At 35.1% G+C, this 12,711-nt stretch overlaps 2 protein-coding genes across 2 annotated transcripts in view; both read right to left on the reverse strand.

The window, feature by feature from the left end:
- Positions 1–1,267: 1,267 nt before the first annotated feature.
- Positions 1,268–12,711, reverse strand: part of LOC123541847 (bifunctional coenzyme A synthase-like) — a 50,443-nt gene continuing 38,999 nt past the window's right edge. Inside the window, exon 11 of the mRNA XM_053531526.1 lies at positions 1,268–3,171. Within this exon, the coding sequence (XP_053387501.1) occupies positions 3,061–3,171 (111 nt within the window). The 3' untranslated portion in view covers positions 1,268–3,060. The remainder of the gene's footprint in view (positions 3,172–12,711) is intronic.
- LOC128550964 (galactose-3-O-sulfotransferase 2-like) lies at positions 2,043–2,945 on the reverse strand. Its single transcript, XM_053531165.1, has one exon. It carries the CDS (start codon positions 2,943–2,945, stop codon positions 2,043–2,045), a length of 903 nt encoding a protein of 300 aa, XP_053387140.1.

A 12,711-nucleotide genomic window follows, 5' to 3' on the forward strand; every position in this document is an offset into this window, starting at 1 on the left:
GTTGACCCGGAAGGTGTAATACCATTAATCAAATGCAGACATAATCTTTTGCACAAAAATAGCTAATTTAAGTAAAGTTGTCCTGTCTCTATTTGCAAACATTCCGCATGACGGTGAATCATGAAAAACGTCAGACCGTGAGAATCGTAAGATCTTACGGTCCTCACAGTACACGGAACTGTGCTTGTCAGAACTGAGTATGTTTACATAATATCTATTTACTTTGACATGACAAAAGCCTTCAGAGATTTTAGCAAACAAAATTTCATAAAGCGTTGTGCCCTACCTTAAAGTGCTTCTTGACATTGTTCAACTTTATCCAAGGCTTCACCATATTTACAAATTCTGAACGATGAGCTATGATTAACTCGTGTACTTATCGGTTAGAAAAAAGTTATTCTTCAATCGAAAGCTTTATTTAACTATATCATAAGCACGTTTTGATAGGTGTTAACTTGCACCGGCACATGATTCATTCCATCTGGTGATACGAAGGTAGTCCAGCTTTAACAGGGGAATGGTTGTTCTCCGTGACTATTTGATAAACGACATTGTGTCTGAAATCATTAGTGCTCCACCTCTGATTCATGTGGGGAAGTTGGCAGATACTTGCGGAGAACAGGTTTGTACTGGTACAGAATCCAGGAACACTGGTTAGGTTAACTGCCCGCCGTTACATGACTGAAATACTGTTGAAAAATGGCGTTAAACTCAAAACAAACAAACAGGGGAATGGTACCACTTATAGCATTATTCGGACTCAATCTGGGTCCTGTTAAAAAAAACTCTGCTCTTTCTCCAGCCAGCAAACAGACACATTCCTCACACGAAGGACTGTTATTCCCGGAAACGTTTGAACCTACATTTGCAGTGGTGAGTAGCAAGTGACTTAAAATTGACAACCATAAACACTAAACTTCATCTGGGCTACAAAATCATATGATTCTTTTTAACCTTTAGTCTGCTGGCGGCAAGTGTTTCTGCCTTTGCGATCGGTGCAGGCTGATTATGATCTGCACTGTTTGCTATATGGTCAGTATTTTTTACTGAACACCCCTTTGATAATAAAGTGGTACTGCCAAAATATAATGATGAACCAAACCATTTTAGAATTTTAGCAGGGTAAAGGTTAACATAGTAGTAATGGCAGTTTCGAAACTAAAGCAAATGTAAACCCAAGTATTTCTATTGTATTTTCTAACAAAATAATATGTACATTAAAGTTTCCATGTTACCAATACAGAAAAAAAAAGATCTTGAACATATTAGTCACAAATTAGGTAGCCTGGGATTTATCAGCAAATAAGAAGTTTTAATTACTTGACAAATTATCATATTTATTTATTTATTTATTTGTTTATTTAGATCTCATCGGCATGACGTAAGTATGCACACTATATTAAAAGAAAACCACAATAAAGTACATGTGTATGCAATGCCGCCACTCTAGCAGAGTTATAAGAGATCATTTATGTTATATACATAATTCAACATTTTACCAATGAATTTATATGAAATCACTTGTCTAAAATCATAATGAACAAATCATACTGAATTATAATGTTGTTTGGTTTTTTTTTTTTTCAGGATTATAGTTTCTCAGTACTTTAGCTGCACGTTTTTATAGTTCGTTATATTTGACCTGGCGGGGCGGAGTTAACCTCTGGATTATGCAAATAATGGTAATCTAAAAACAAAACGAGGAAATAAGGTAGAGCCACAGTGTTTCCAGTGTAAGGTAGATGGCCAGTGAATAAGAAATCAGGTTGTCGAATATACTACTTATCCTGCACAATAATGCAGTGGACCATCGCGAAACGCCGCCCCACCAGGTCGATTAAAATACCCCGCCCCACCAGGTCGATTAAAATACCCCGCCCCACCAGGTCGATTAAAATACATCTTATCTTGCAATAAATCTTTTTTTTTTTTTTCAGAAGTTCTGTCATATCCTATTTGTTAAGGTATATTCACCGTATAGAATTGACTGACGTTAACAATTCCGTTTTGTGAAAAACCAGGAGAGTCGCAGATATTTTCTTTCACTTCCTTCTCTTTATTTTGTTTCTCAGATTTGCGATAATTTGCGGATTACCGTTTGACATCAGTCTACAATCGTCCCTCCATAGCTGAAATGGTGTATTCCACTTAGATTTTTCAATTGTAAGTCTAGAGGAACTTTTTCTTTCACAGAACCTACTAACCTTCAGTAAAATGTTTTTGAAACAGGTCACTTCGTCTATAAAGCCGGCGCCTTCAGACGTTATTTTTCTGTCAAGAATATCCGTGAAATAATCATATATAGCGTAGTCTAAAAACGAAGCATCTCTATATTTCTCTTCCTCGGTTTCTGATATATTTACTCTTTCATGGGAATGGACGTTCTTACTTACATACAGTATGTCATTAAATGTCCAGTTAAGCGTCCGCTTCATGAGGACCAGAGACTCGTCAAGTCTTTCCGTAACTAAGACTAAATTGAATTCTTTATTTAAACTATCCAGCTGCTTTTTGATAGCGCCTGTGTCATTCTTCTGCGTAGATGGAGAAAATCCGAATCTTTTTCCCATGGCATTTCTCGTAAGGGTAAAGTTTGCATTGTCCTCGTATAACTCAGGTTTATTGATCAGATTGTGAATGAAATCTTTCTGCGGAACTTTATTCAGGTAGTTAGTCCTGTGGTTCTTTAAGGCTAAATCACGGTAAAAATAGGCTGCGCTGATCATCCGTTTCAATGGATGACGCACAACAGCTAACTGAATGACGTCATCATTCAATAACCTATCAAATAGCTCCTTTGTTAGCGCGTGAACAGCCAGAATGTCAAAGCGGCCATCTTTGTTTTTCGTAACTAGGTCGTTCATTGAATTCAAAACAACGCCTGTCCTCGGTAGAGCAAACGTCAAGTTATGTCTGATACCAAATCGGAAGAATATTCCAGACATAGTTGATGAACTAGCTTTTTCTACTTTCAGAAAGCCAAGACGTGTGGCTGGCTTTCCATAAAGTTTACGCTTTTCGATGGGTTTCACAGAAGCGTTACGTTCCAACAACGGTTGATTAATTATGCCGGCTGTGTCTTCTATTTGAAAAGTTATTGTCAGCACACCAAAATAACAGGAGAGGATAACACCAGTGGCCAAAACAAGAAGCAGTGTAGTTAACCCAGTTCTGAAAATGACAATAATTATTATAAATAGATACAATCAATAAATTAAAAAAAGTTATGACGTAACAGAGATAATTCTAACTCGGCAATTTTATTGACACGTATCCTAAATAGTAGTATAAATTTCCACAGTTCTAAAATTAAACGAAAAGTGTAAGAAGGGTCTATGTTAGTAAATTTTCTGAGTCGGCTATTGGGGTAATGACGTCGTGACCAAGCTAATATTTAAAATAAGATTTTGTGTACACTTTGCATAACAGATGTTCTGCATATTTGCATCAGTGTAAAATAATCAAGGTTAGACAGTACACCAGCTACACACCTGTCAAGCTGATATTGTTGATGCATTTATCTAATTGTTTATTATATCACATCCTCACGTTTTGTACATCAAATTGTCAGACAATACATATAACCGATGTTATGATATACTAGTAGCTATATAATAGAGCTACATATTTTTAGATGGGCAGAAGTGGTCAGAAGGGCTTAGAAGTCCGGCTGGACTTAGACCTAGGAATGGGTCTCGCGGATATTAAGTTAGGTTTAGATATGACATTTGTTAAGACTTAAGAAGTTACGAAATAAATTATGAAAGTATGTACGAAATATTCTACTGTGTAAATAAACATCAAAAATGTACAGACTCGTGTTGTGTCGTGTTTGTGTACGCTACACAACCTTTATTAAATTTTTGGTGCCGTGACCAGGATGTCGAATTTCAAAATGGGTTGTTGCGACATTACGAAGCGAGGTACTCCGACGACGACGACACGCCTTCAAGAAACTGTGAGTTGCCATTTTACCTATCTTCTAGTACAATTTTGCAAGCTAGTCTTTTCTTTTATTAAATTTTTGTTTCTATTTTTGAACAAAATTTCAAGGTAAATTTATTTTTGATTAATTGTTAGACATGAAAAGAAAATACAAAATTATAAAGGATACAACCTAACTCATTATAAACAAAATTCTTAAAAAAAAGAGTAAAATAGTTAAAAAAAAATACGTAAAAACAGTAAGAAACAATGCATTGAGGAAAATACTCAACACATGCTCAAAAGACTAAATTAAGAAATGCAAATGTGAAAATATTTGTTTTTCGAAAATTTTACTTGTCATATTATGTTTATTTTACTTGTTCCATATGATATTTGTTTCCCTTATGGCCACATTTAACAGTTTTGAGCATTCCCGCATTGACAAATTGTTTAAATGAAGGAAGATGGATTGTCCTATGAAACTTGTGTTGTATTCATAGATATGCGCAAACATTGAGTTGTAAATAGTTTCTGTTGAGGTTATGGGTAATATTTCATCACGAATATATGTGAAAATACAAGGAACGGCTGAAAACTAGTTAAATACGTGGAATTCGTGTTTAAGATGTTTAATGCATGATAATGCATCGTTGGGTTAAAGTGTCATTGCTGAATAAATGTGTACATGGTTATTGTACTAAAATATGGTTACTTCAGGTCTCAGTAAATAAAAAGGTTGGTCTTGTCTGTTGTGCTGGAAATATATTGAAGCCTGATATGGCACAAGAATATGTTTATTATGCAAAAATGACTTGATATTTTCGCTGGAACATGTGGATTCCAGTAAGGTTGAATTTATATATTGTGAGATACTTAGAGTTACTTGATATTGTGTTTGTGAGACTGGAAGTTGTGATCCCAGTTGTTTGTAAGATGTATACTATTATACAGACACAGATACTGTCTTCCGAAATATTTAATCGGAGTCTTACTATCATAGCGTGAAATCGATGCATATATTGCATTATGAGGTACATGTGTGTACCGGATATTTTAAGCGCAATAGCTTTTGTTTTATGAGACCTGATGTAGTATTTTTGTCAGAGTTGCAAAAACAGTTGAACGTGCTGTTACTTTTAGGTTACCTTTCATGGGTTTTAAGCAGGGTATTCTGTCGGAAAATTTATATTTTCTCGCGGACGACATAATATATCTGTCGAATCATCAAGAAAGGTTACATTGTGTAAAAGATCATGGAAGAAATCATGACCAGTTATTCTGTTATATATTGGTGTTGGTTGTTTGTGTTATGTCTATTCGTATTTAGATATGACTGGGCGCTTTATTTTGTAGTTTATTTTGTAGCTTTCGTATGAATTCTTAAATATTATATAATTAGATTGTTTATGTAAGAACATATTTTGCTTTTTGCTAGGAACATATTTTGGCTGATATCTTTATTTTTCGAATAATGTAAAACGTAGGACATAGCTTGCTAAAAAGTACAAAGAAGTAAGGTTTTCGGTAACATAACGGTTTATTCGAAGTACAGATACCACTTATGAAAAGAAAGTACGAACGAACTGCCTTGAATAAAATACGAACTGTCCGAAATAAAATACCAACAAACTGTCAAATTAACATGGGAAAAAGTGTATTCCAAGTCAACATTATAAGTCTTGTCATATTGTGGACTGTCATTATATAATAGCCAAAGGGAGACTCATTACATGTAACGGTTACATATCGAGAAGTACCTGTCAAAACAAAATGATGACATTTACATTTGTGTATTATGACAATTTGTAAACATGCAGACTTGATTTTATCTGTCATAAACTGTCATTTATGACAAATGGGAACAATGAATAACAAAGTATTTTCGGAGGTCATCGGAATATTGGACATGACGTTAATGAAACAATAATATTATAACTTGGAGAACTCTAGATAATTTCAGAAGTTAGCAAGTGAAATTAGATGGATGAACATCATAACCTGGAAAGTGCGGTACAACGTTATAACAAAAACATGGCCGATGACGGGAAATCCTTAGTACCAGAGATTGATGGTGATGTGGATGTCGGAACCAAGGGACATTGGTGAAGTGGACTGACAAGCTGGGAAGCCTGTGGAGTTTGGCGAAGAAAATGGTCCAGCTGGAGAATTGCAGAACACTTGAAAAACAACTAATTATCTTTCCTTTCTTTCTACTTATCAATACATAATTAATACAATTTGGTCATTACATATCGATTTTACTATTTATTTAAGATCTGTAGCAAATATCAAAATATTTCGAAAGTAAGATTAATATGCTGAATAAAATCTTTGTATAAATAAGTGAAATTTAAATATCATGATAAATATTTTTACACGCGACAATAATTACAGGCAATTTAGCAATGTTATTAAACGAAATTGTTATCTTTTTCCTAACTCTTATATAGCATATATATTCTAAAAGATGCTCACCTGTGTTTTGCTTTATTTTACAGATATTGGGTCGTGAAATATGGATGTAACACGGGTTAAAGAAAAAGTCTTGGAGGAAGAAAGGAGAAGTGCCACTACAAAGGCCGATATAAAATGAAAAAAAGACTTTCTATGAAATGTGAAAATTGTTTAGTTCTAAATACTATTCTCCTTTGTTCTTGTTTACATTAATTGCATAAATGACTTAAGATTTTTTCTTTAACACTGTTTTTTTAATATCATTCCTTCAGATTGTATTCTAATGTTCTTGATCATATTAAATATCATTCTACATGTCATATTGTAAGGCGATAGATAGTACTTCAAGTCTGAAAAATTTAAATTTGCAATTCAATTTTTTTCTTTCGGTGGGTAACGAGTGTAAAATAATCAAGGTTAGACAGTACACCAGCTACACACCTGTCAAGCTGATATTGTTGATGCATTTATCTAATTGTTTATTATATCACATCCTCACGTTTTGTACATCAAATTGTCAGACAATACATATAACCGATGTTATGATATACTAGTAGCTATATAATAGAGCTACATATTTTTAGATGGGCAGAAGTGGTCAGAAGGGCTTAGAAGTCCGGCTGGACTTAGACCTAGGAATGGGTCTCGCGGATATTAAGTTAGGTTTAGATATGACATTTGTTAAGACTTAAGAAGTTACGAAATAAATTATGAAAGTATGTACGAAATATTCTACTGTGTAAATAAACATCAAAAATGTACAGACTCGTGTTGTGTCGTGTTTGTGTACGCTACATCAGTTTTTTTTTTCTATAATGAAAAACGATGTAACTTAAAGCTTGATTTTGAGATAAACGCCGCATATTTTGAGAAAATTCAGACATTGCGTGATAAAGGGTATTATTGTAATTGATTAGACTGGCTCCCGTCCCTATGTTTGTTCTTATTTACATATATATGTTTATTCATTTAGAGGGAAGTAACTCCAGCAGGTTGTTTCTACATTGACATATTTTATTGCCCCTGGCTCCGAACATAGGTGGTTCAGCCATCAGATAAAATGTGCTATTTTAGAGGCTTAACAATCTGACTAAAGTACATATCCTATTACGCTACGCATAGGATCTGAGAACGACCTATTCATTGCCTCGTTCTGACGACCCTTTCGCTAGCCAATCAGAGCCTAACTTACAACATCTTGCAAATCTACCTGTAGCCTTGACTTTTGATATTTACAATTCTTATGTCATAATGTATCAGATAGCCGGTTAGCTCAGTCGGTAGGCCACTTGCTTTGTAAGCGAGGGGTCCTGGGTTCGAGCCCTGGAATAACTGCACATTTTTCTTACTCTTTGACATTCGAACATGTCGTCTGATTGGATAAAATAAAAATAGCAATACTGGAAATCCAAAATATACAGAAGACGAATGTGAATGGGTCGTTCTCAGATCTTCGTTTAGAAGATCAAGTACTTTAGTCAGACTGGAGGCTTAAGATATTCTTATTTTGCTTGCAGTATTTATATTTAAAAAATAACCATGCAGCCAGGGAGCCAGGCTAGTAATTGATAATCCCGGGCTGATTTGATAAATCCAGTGACCTTAAACAAATAAATATAATGATGATCTATCATAAAATCTAGACATACTTAATATAAACTGTCCGAAACATTGCGGAATGATACTAATTTTACCTGTGTAATGATTACACTTTACTCGGACTTAATTATAGACTCGATCCCTGTGTGAAATCTCAAACTTGAATGAAACAGACTGTGACTCCACTGGCACCAGAACAGAAAGAAAATGCCTCTGTACATGTAATACCAACCCCCTAGGTATTCTATAAGAATCATGGTCATGAAGGGGAAAATATACTAACCCGTTTCAATCGCGCATTTCATACTAAAACACGCAGTTCGGTAAATGTGTACTATGGATATCAAACAAGTACGTGGTAATTTATCTTCCATTGTTTACCGGTCACATTTCTTCAATACATCTTAACTTAGAAAAACAACGCGTAGTTTATAATTATTTCAACGTTACACAAAAAACTTGCTTGAACTTCCCTGGTGAAGTTCCGTTCTAGATTACAAAACCATTCTGATTGGCTAATGTGAAAATGTATGTCAATCGTCAATCGTCATTTTACTACACGTGTTCGCTAAAATGTGAAAATGCAGCATAGATGTGCAAAATGAATAAAATAAACAGAACAGATACAGACAAATGTACGATTTCAAATTGAAGATCATATAGTAGATGAATTTCATTCATCATTTCGGGTTTTATTGTAAAAATGTGATTTTTTTTAAATTCTGTTTTTGTTTGTTTACATTTCGCAAAACATGTGCACACTGCCGTGACCTCTAGACCGGATGTTCATTAGGGAAGGTGAAGCAAGTTTTTTCTATAACGTTGACGAAAGCATAAAATATGTTGATAATCACAGCCAAAGAGCTATAAAAATAAATTTTTAATTAATAAGTATTTTATACTTCTTTGTCTCAGCAGTATATGGAATATTGAGACAATGTGACTGGTGCACGATGGTAGATAAATTATCGCTTGTTCAATATACTAGGTATACCCATTCACCGAACTGCACGTTTAAGTTGAGAAATTTACGATTGAAACGGGTAAGTATATTTTCCCGCTCATGACCATGGTTCTTATAGAATACCTAGGGGTAGGGTATAACATGTATAGAGACATTATCTTTCTGGTCTGGCGCCAGTGTGTGACTCAATGCAGACTTGGAGCGCATGTATAAATTACCGGTTCCGGTATATACCGGATTCAAGCAGTTTGAACTAAAAGTACTTAAAATGTATATATTTTGTAACCATGGTGATACTAACCGTAACCTTTAGTCAGTATATCATGCATATTATACACTAAATGCGTGCGAACATGCAAAAAAAATGCGCATTTTTGTCGTGCGCGTTAACTGATAATCACTTTCGGGCATGCGCAGACGACCGCTCCAACTCTGCAATGAGCTACGTACATCGAATAAAATATACGTGGGCTTATTTATGGGCGGCGGTTACCGCCAAAATTAGTAAATATACAGTCCATTCATAAATAAGTCAGTCGCTGCAGTGCATTTCAACGCCGTTTAGTCTAAAACTCCATCCCGTCCAATATATTTACATTCAACACATTGTATTTTGAACCTATTTAATACAAAACTTCATTCCATCCAATTAAACATGGAACGATGCATTGAAAACCTTGTTGCGATGCACCGTAATATGAAATCATCCAACAAAACATGAAACCATGCAGCTCAATGTGAAGCCGTTTAACACAACGTGAGTACGTGCAGTGTAAGATGAAATGATTCGTTACAACTTGATGTGTCTAATGCATATTGATACCGCTTTGTTTAATTGAGAGCGGTGTATTAAAACTTGATGCCATGCAGTCCAATGTAAAGACGTTTAACGCAACATGAGTTCGTGCAGTGTAAAGTGAAACGATCCATTAAAGTTTGGCGCCGTCTAATGCATACTGAAACCATGTTGTGTGATTTGGAGCGGCGTATCAAAATTTGATGCCATGCAGCCAAATGTGAAACCGTTTAACGAAACACGAGTTTGACCTGTTATAAATATAAATTATGAATCGGTTTTACATAAAAACATCTTGCAATTTGTCCTAAAACCAACTTTGTGGTACTATTCTAACATTTAATTTTGAACAGTTTGTGCGATTTATCTGAATATTAAAAGGGACCATACTTTCGTGAAACATCTTTCTTCTTATGTTAAGCCTTTTTGTTGTTGTTGTTGTTGTTTTGGTGGCACAGGGTCTTTTTCAGTTTTTAAACAATATTTCATTTAAGTTGGAAAGTCAGTTTCCAGGATTTCATACAACTGTTAGGGGATCCGAGCGAACGTAGCAGATACTTGTGGGTATAAAGTTAATACTAGTATGAAATCAAGGAAACTGACTGTCCAACTTAAACGAAGGACTGTTTAAAAACGGCTTAAGATTTTCCGCCGCCACTCCCCTCCCCCTCTCCACCTCTAACCTGCTCGCTTAGCTCAATTAGGGTGAGCGCAGATGTATAGATCTTGGGGTCGCGAGTCCGATGCCCGGGCTTGGCTATGTTCTCCGTGACAATTTGATAAAAGACATTGTTTCTCTCATCATTCGTCCTCAGATTCATCAAAGATATACATTATAGGTCTGTATATTATAGGTCTTTGGATACATGTAGGGAAGTTGGCAGTTACCTGTTGAGAACAGGTGTGTACTGGTACAGAATCCAAGAACACCGGTTAGGTTAACTGCCTGTATTTACATAACTGAAATACTGCTGAAAAACGGCGTTAAACCAAAACAATCAAACAACACCCCCCCCCTCCCCTCCCAACCACCACCATCCCGACCCCGAAAAAAACAACAAACAAACAAAAATTGTGAAGTACATGTAAGTTTGATATATATACTGTCTAAAAGCATAAACATGTAAACATAAATTTCATAGTATTAAAAATTAACTCAATTTTGTCATTATGTTTTCTTTTACTGATTCTGTTTCACGAAGCATACTTCTGACAAAGCTTTAACTAAGAAGAAAGATGTTTCACGAAATAAGGTCCCTTTAAATATTCAGATAAATCGCAGGAAATGTTTAAAATTAAATGTTAGATTTTTACCACAAGGTCGGTTTTAGGATAAATTTCAATATATTTTTATGTGAAAACAAGGAAGAATATCCAACAGGGAAAACTACGTTCCAAATACACAGCCTTCCCAATGGCACACACGAACAACACTCACACACCACACATACAAACATAATAAACACACAAATCAAAACAAACAATACAGGAACACAGTGGGGCACCGTTTTGGAACGGTCAGTGGCAAAACCACCACTGGGGAGTTTAAACCGGTTTATGGTGCACCTAACCTCACCCTTAGCCCCATGTTCCAAAGTCACAAGACAGTGTAAATAAAAGTTATACATAGCTGCCAGGTGAAACCCTAACATACGTTAAGGCAACAGAAGGCACGTAATCAGGGTGCATGTACCACGTGACTTTTTCGCTAATCTGGGGTGCCAAAAACATGGCGGATTCCTCGATAAAGGTAACATTTTCTTAAATAGCTTTTCACCAACTTGTTCAAATAAAAAGAAACATAGATGAAAATATGAATAGGTCATATGAAAATCCAACACTCGGCTACAAGTTTTTTGTTTCAAAGTCCGCTCGTTTTCTCTAAAAGTGCAACCGCGCATCTGAAGTGAACAAATTTGAGGATGTTAAGACGGGGGACATTTCGCAAATTCTATAGATAAACCCATTAAAAGGCCATAAAAGACTACTTTGCGACACGGATATTTGTACGAGTGTTGTCTTGACGTATACACTTTAAGAAATTACAAATTAAGAGCCTTCAATAGCTTCCGAGTCAAGATTTATCAAATTGCTAAGCAGGGGTCCGTTTTTCTTGATGCTAAGACGGGGGCGTGATTAAAAGATATGTAATTGGAAGTCTTGTATTTCATTAACCTGCTTCATTTAAGTTTTTTTCCCATGTTTATACTGCATACTTTAAGAAAAATCTAGCTATATGTCTGGTAAATTTCAAATTGTTATGACAAATGAAAGCTTTTCGCCGACTGTAAACTGTAAAATTTTACCTAAAGTGAACTACTTAGTACTTACTTTGACTGATTTAATTGAAAATGCATCAACTTTCACTTTATGTACTACATTTCTAACGCGATTAAAGTGTCATGTCTAGATAATTTTATAGTAACCATGTAAAGAATACTGTTAAGTTTTTGAAAAAGCATCAGTTTATATTGAATTCTGTTCCAGCCGCGTTAACTTTAATTTTTTTAGGCTGAATAAAATACATTTGCGCATCTGACATTAGCGATAGTAAGTTGTCAAAAGAAATCGGAATGTATATGTTATTTTCAGATACCTTATTTTAAGACATTTTGTTTGGAATGTCCTTTTTGGTTTAAAAATATGAATTATTATTATCATTGTAGTACTAAAGCGCATTTACATTTCAGACATTTGTGTGCCAGGAATGCGGAAGGGCTTATAATTCCAAAAAAAAAGCCTTCTGTGCCACGAAAAAGGCCACAGAAATCTTGGACCTTACATGTATAACTGCGGCGAGCGGTCTTTTCCGGTGAGACTAATAACATTATTATATTATGATCTCACATCGGCATATTTTAAGCATTGCACATTTTGTCCATCTCTTCTTACTTCTAGAAATTGGTTTGACTATAATTTGGATTACTTTACATTTTTCACAGCTTATACTGCCGTGGTTTACAGGAGACCG

This window comes from Mercenaria mercenaria, chromosome 19, assembly GCF_021730395.1.
Source record: "Mercenaria mercenaria strain notata chromosome 19, MADL_Memer_1, whole genome shotgun sequence".
In the NCBI taxonomy this organism is placed as follows: Eukaryota; Metazoa; Mollusca; class Bivalvia; order Venerida; family Veneridae; genus Mercenaria; species Mercenaria mercenaria.

Bases quoted from the DNA above. Each gene is read 5' to 3' on its own strand.
- LOC128550964 (XM_053531165.1), bottom strand. From the start codon at position 2,945: ATGTCTGGAATATTCTTCCGATTTGGTATCAGACATAACTTGACGTTT.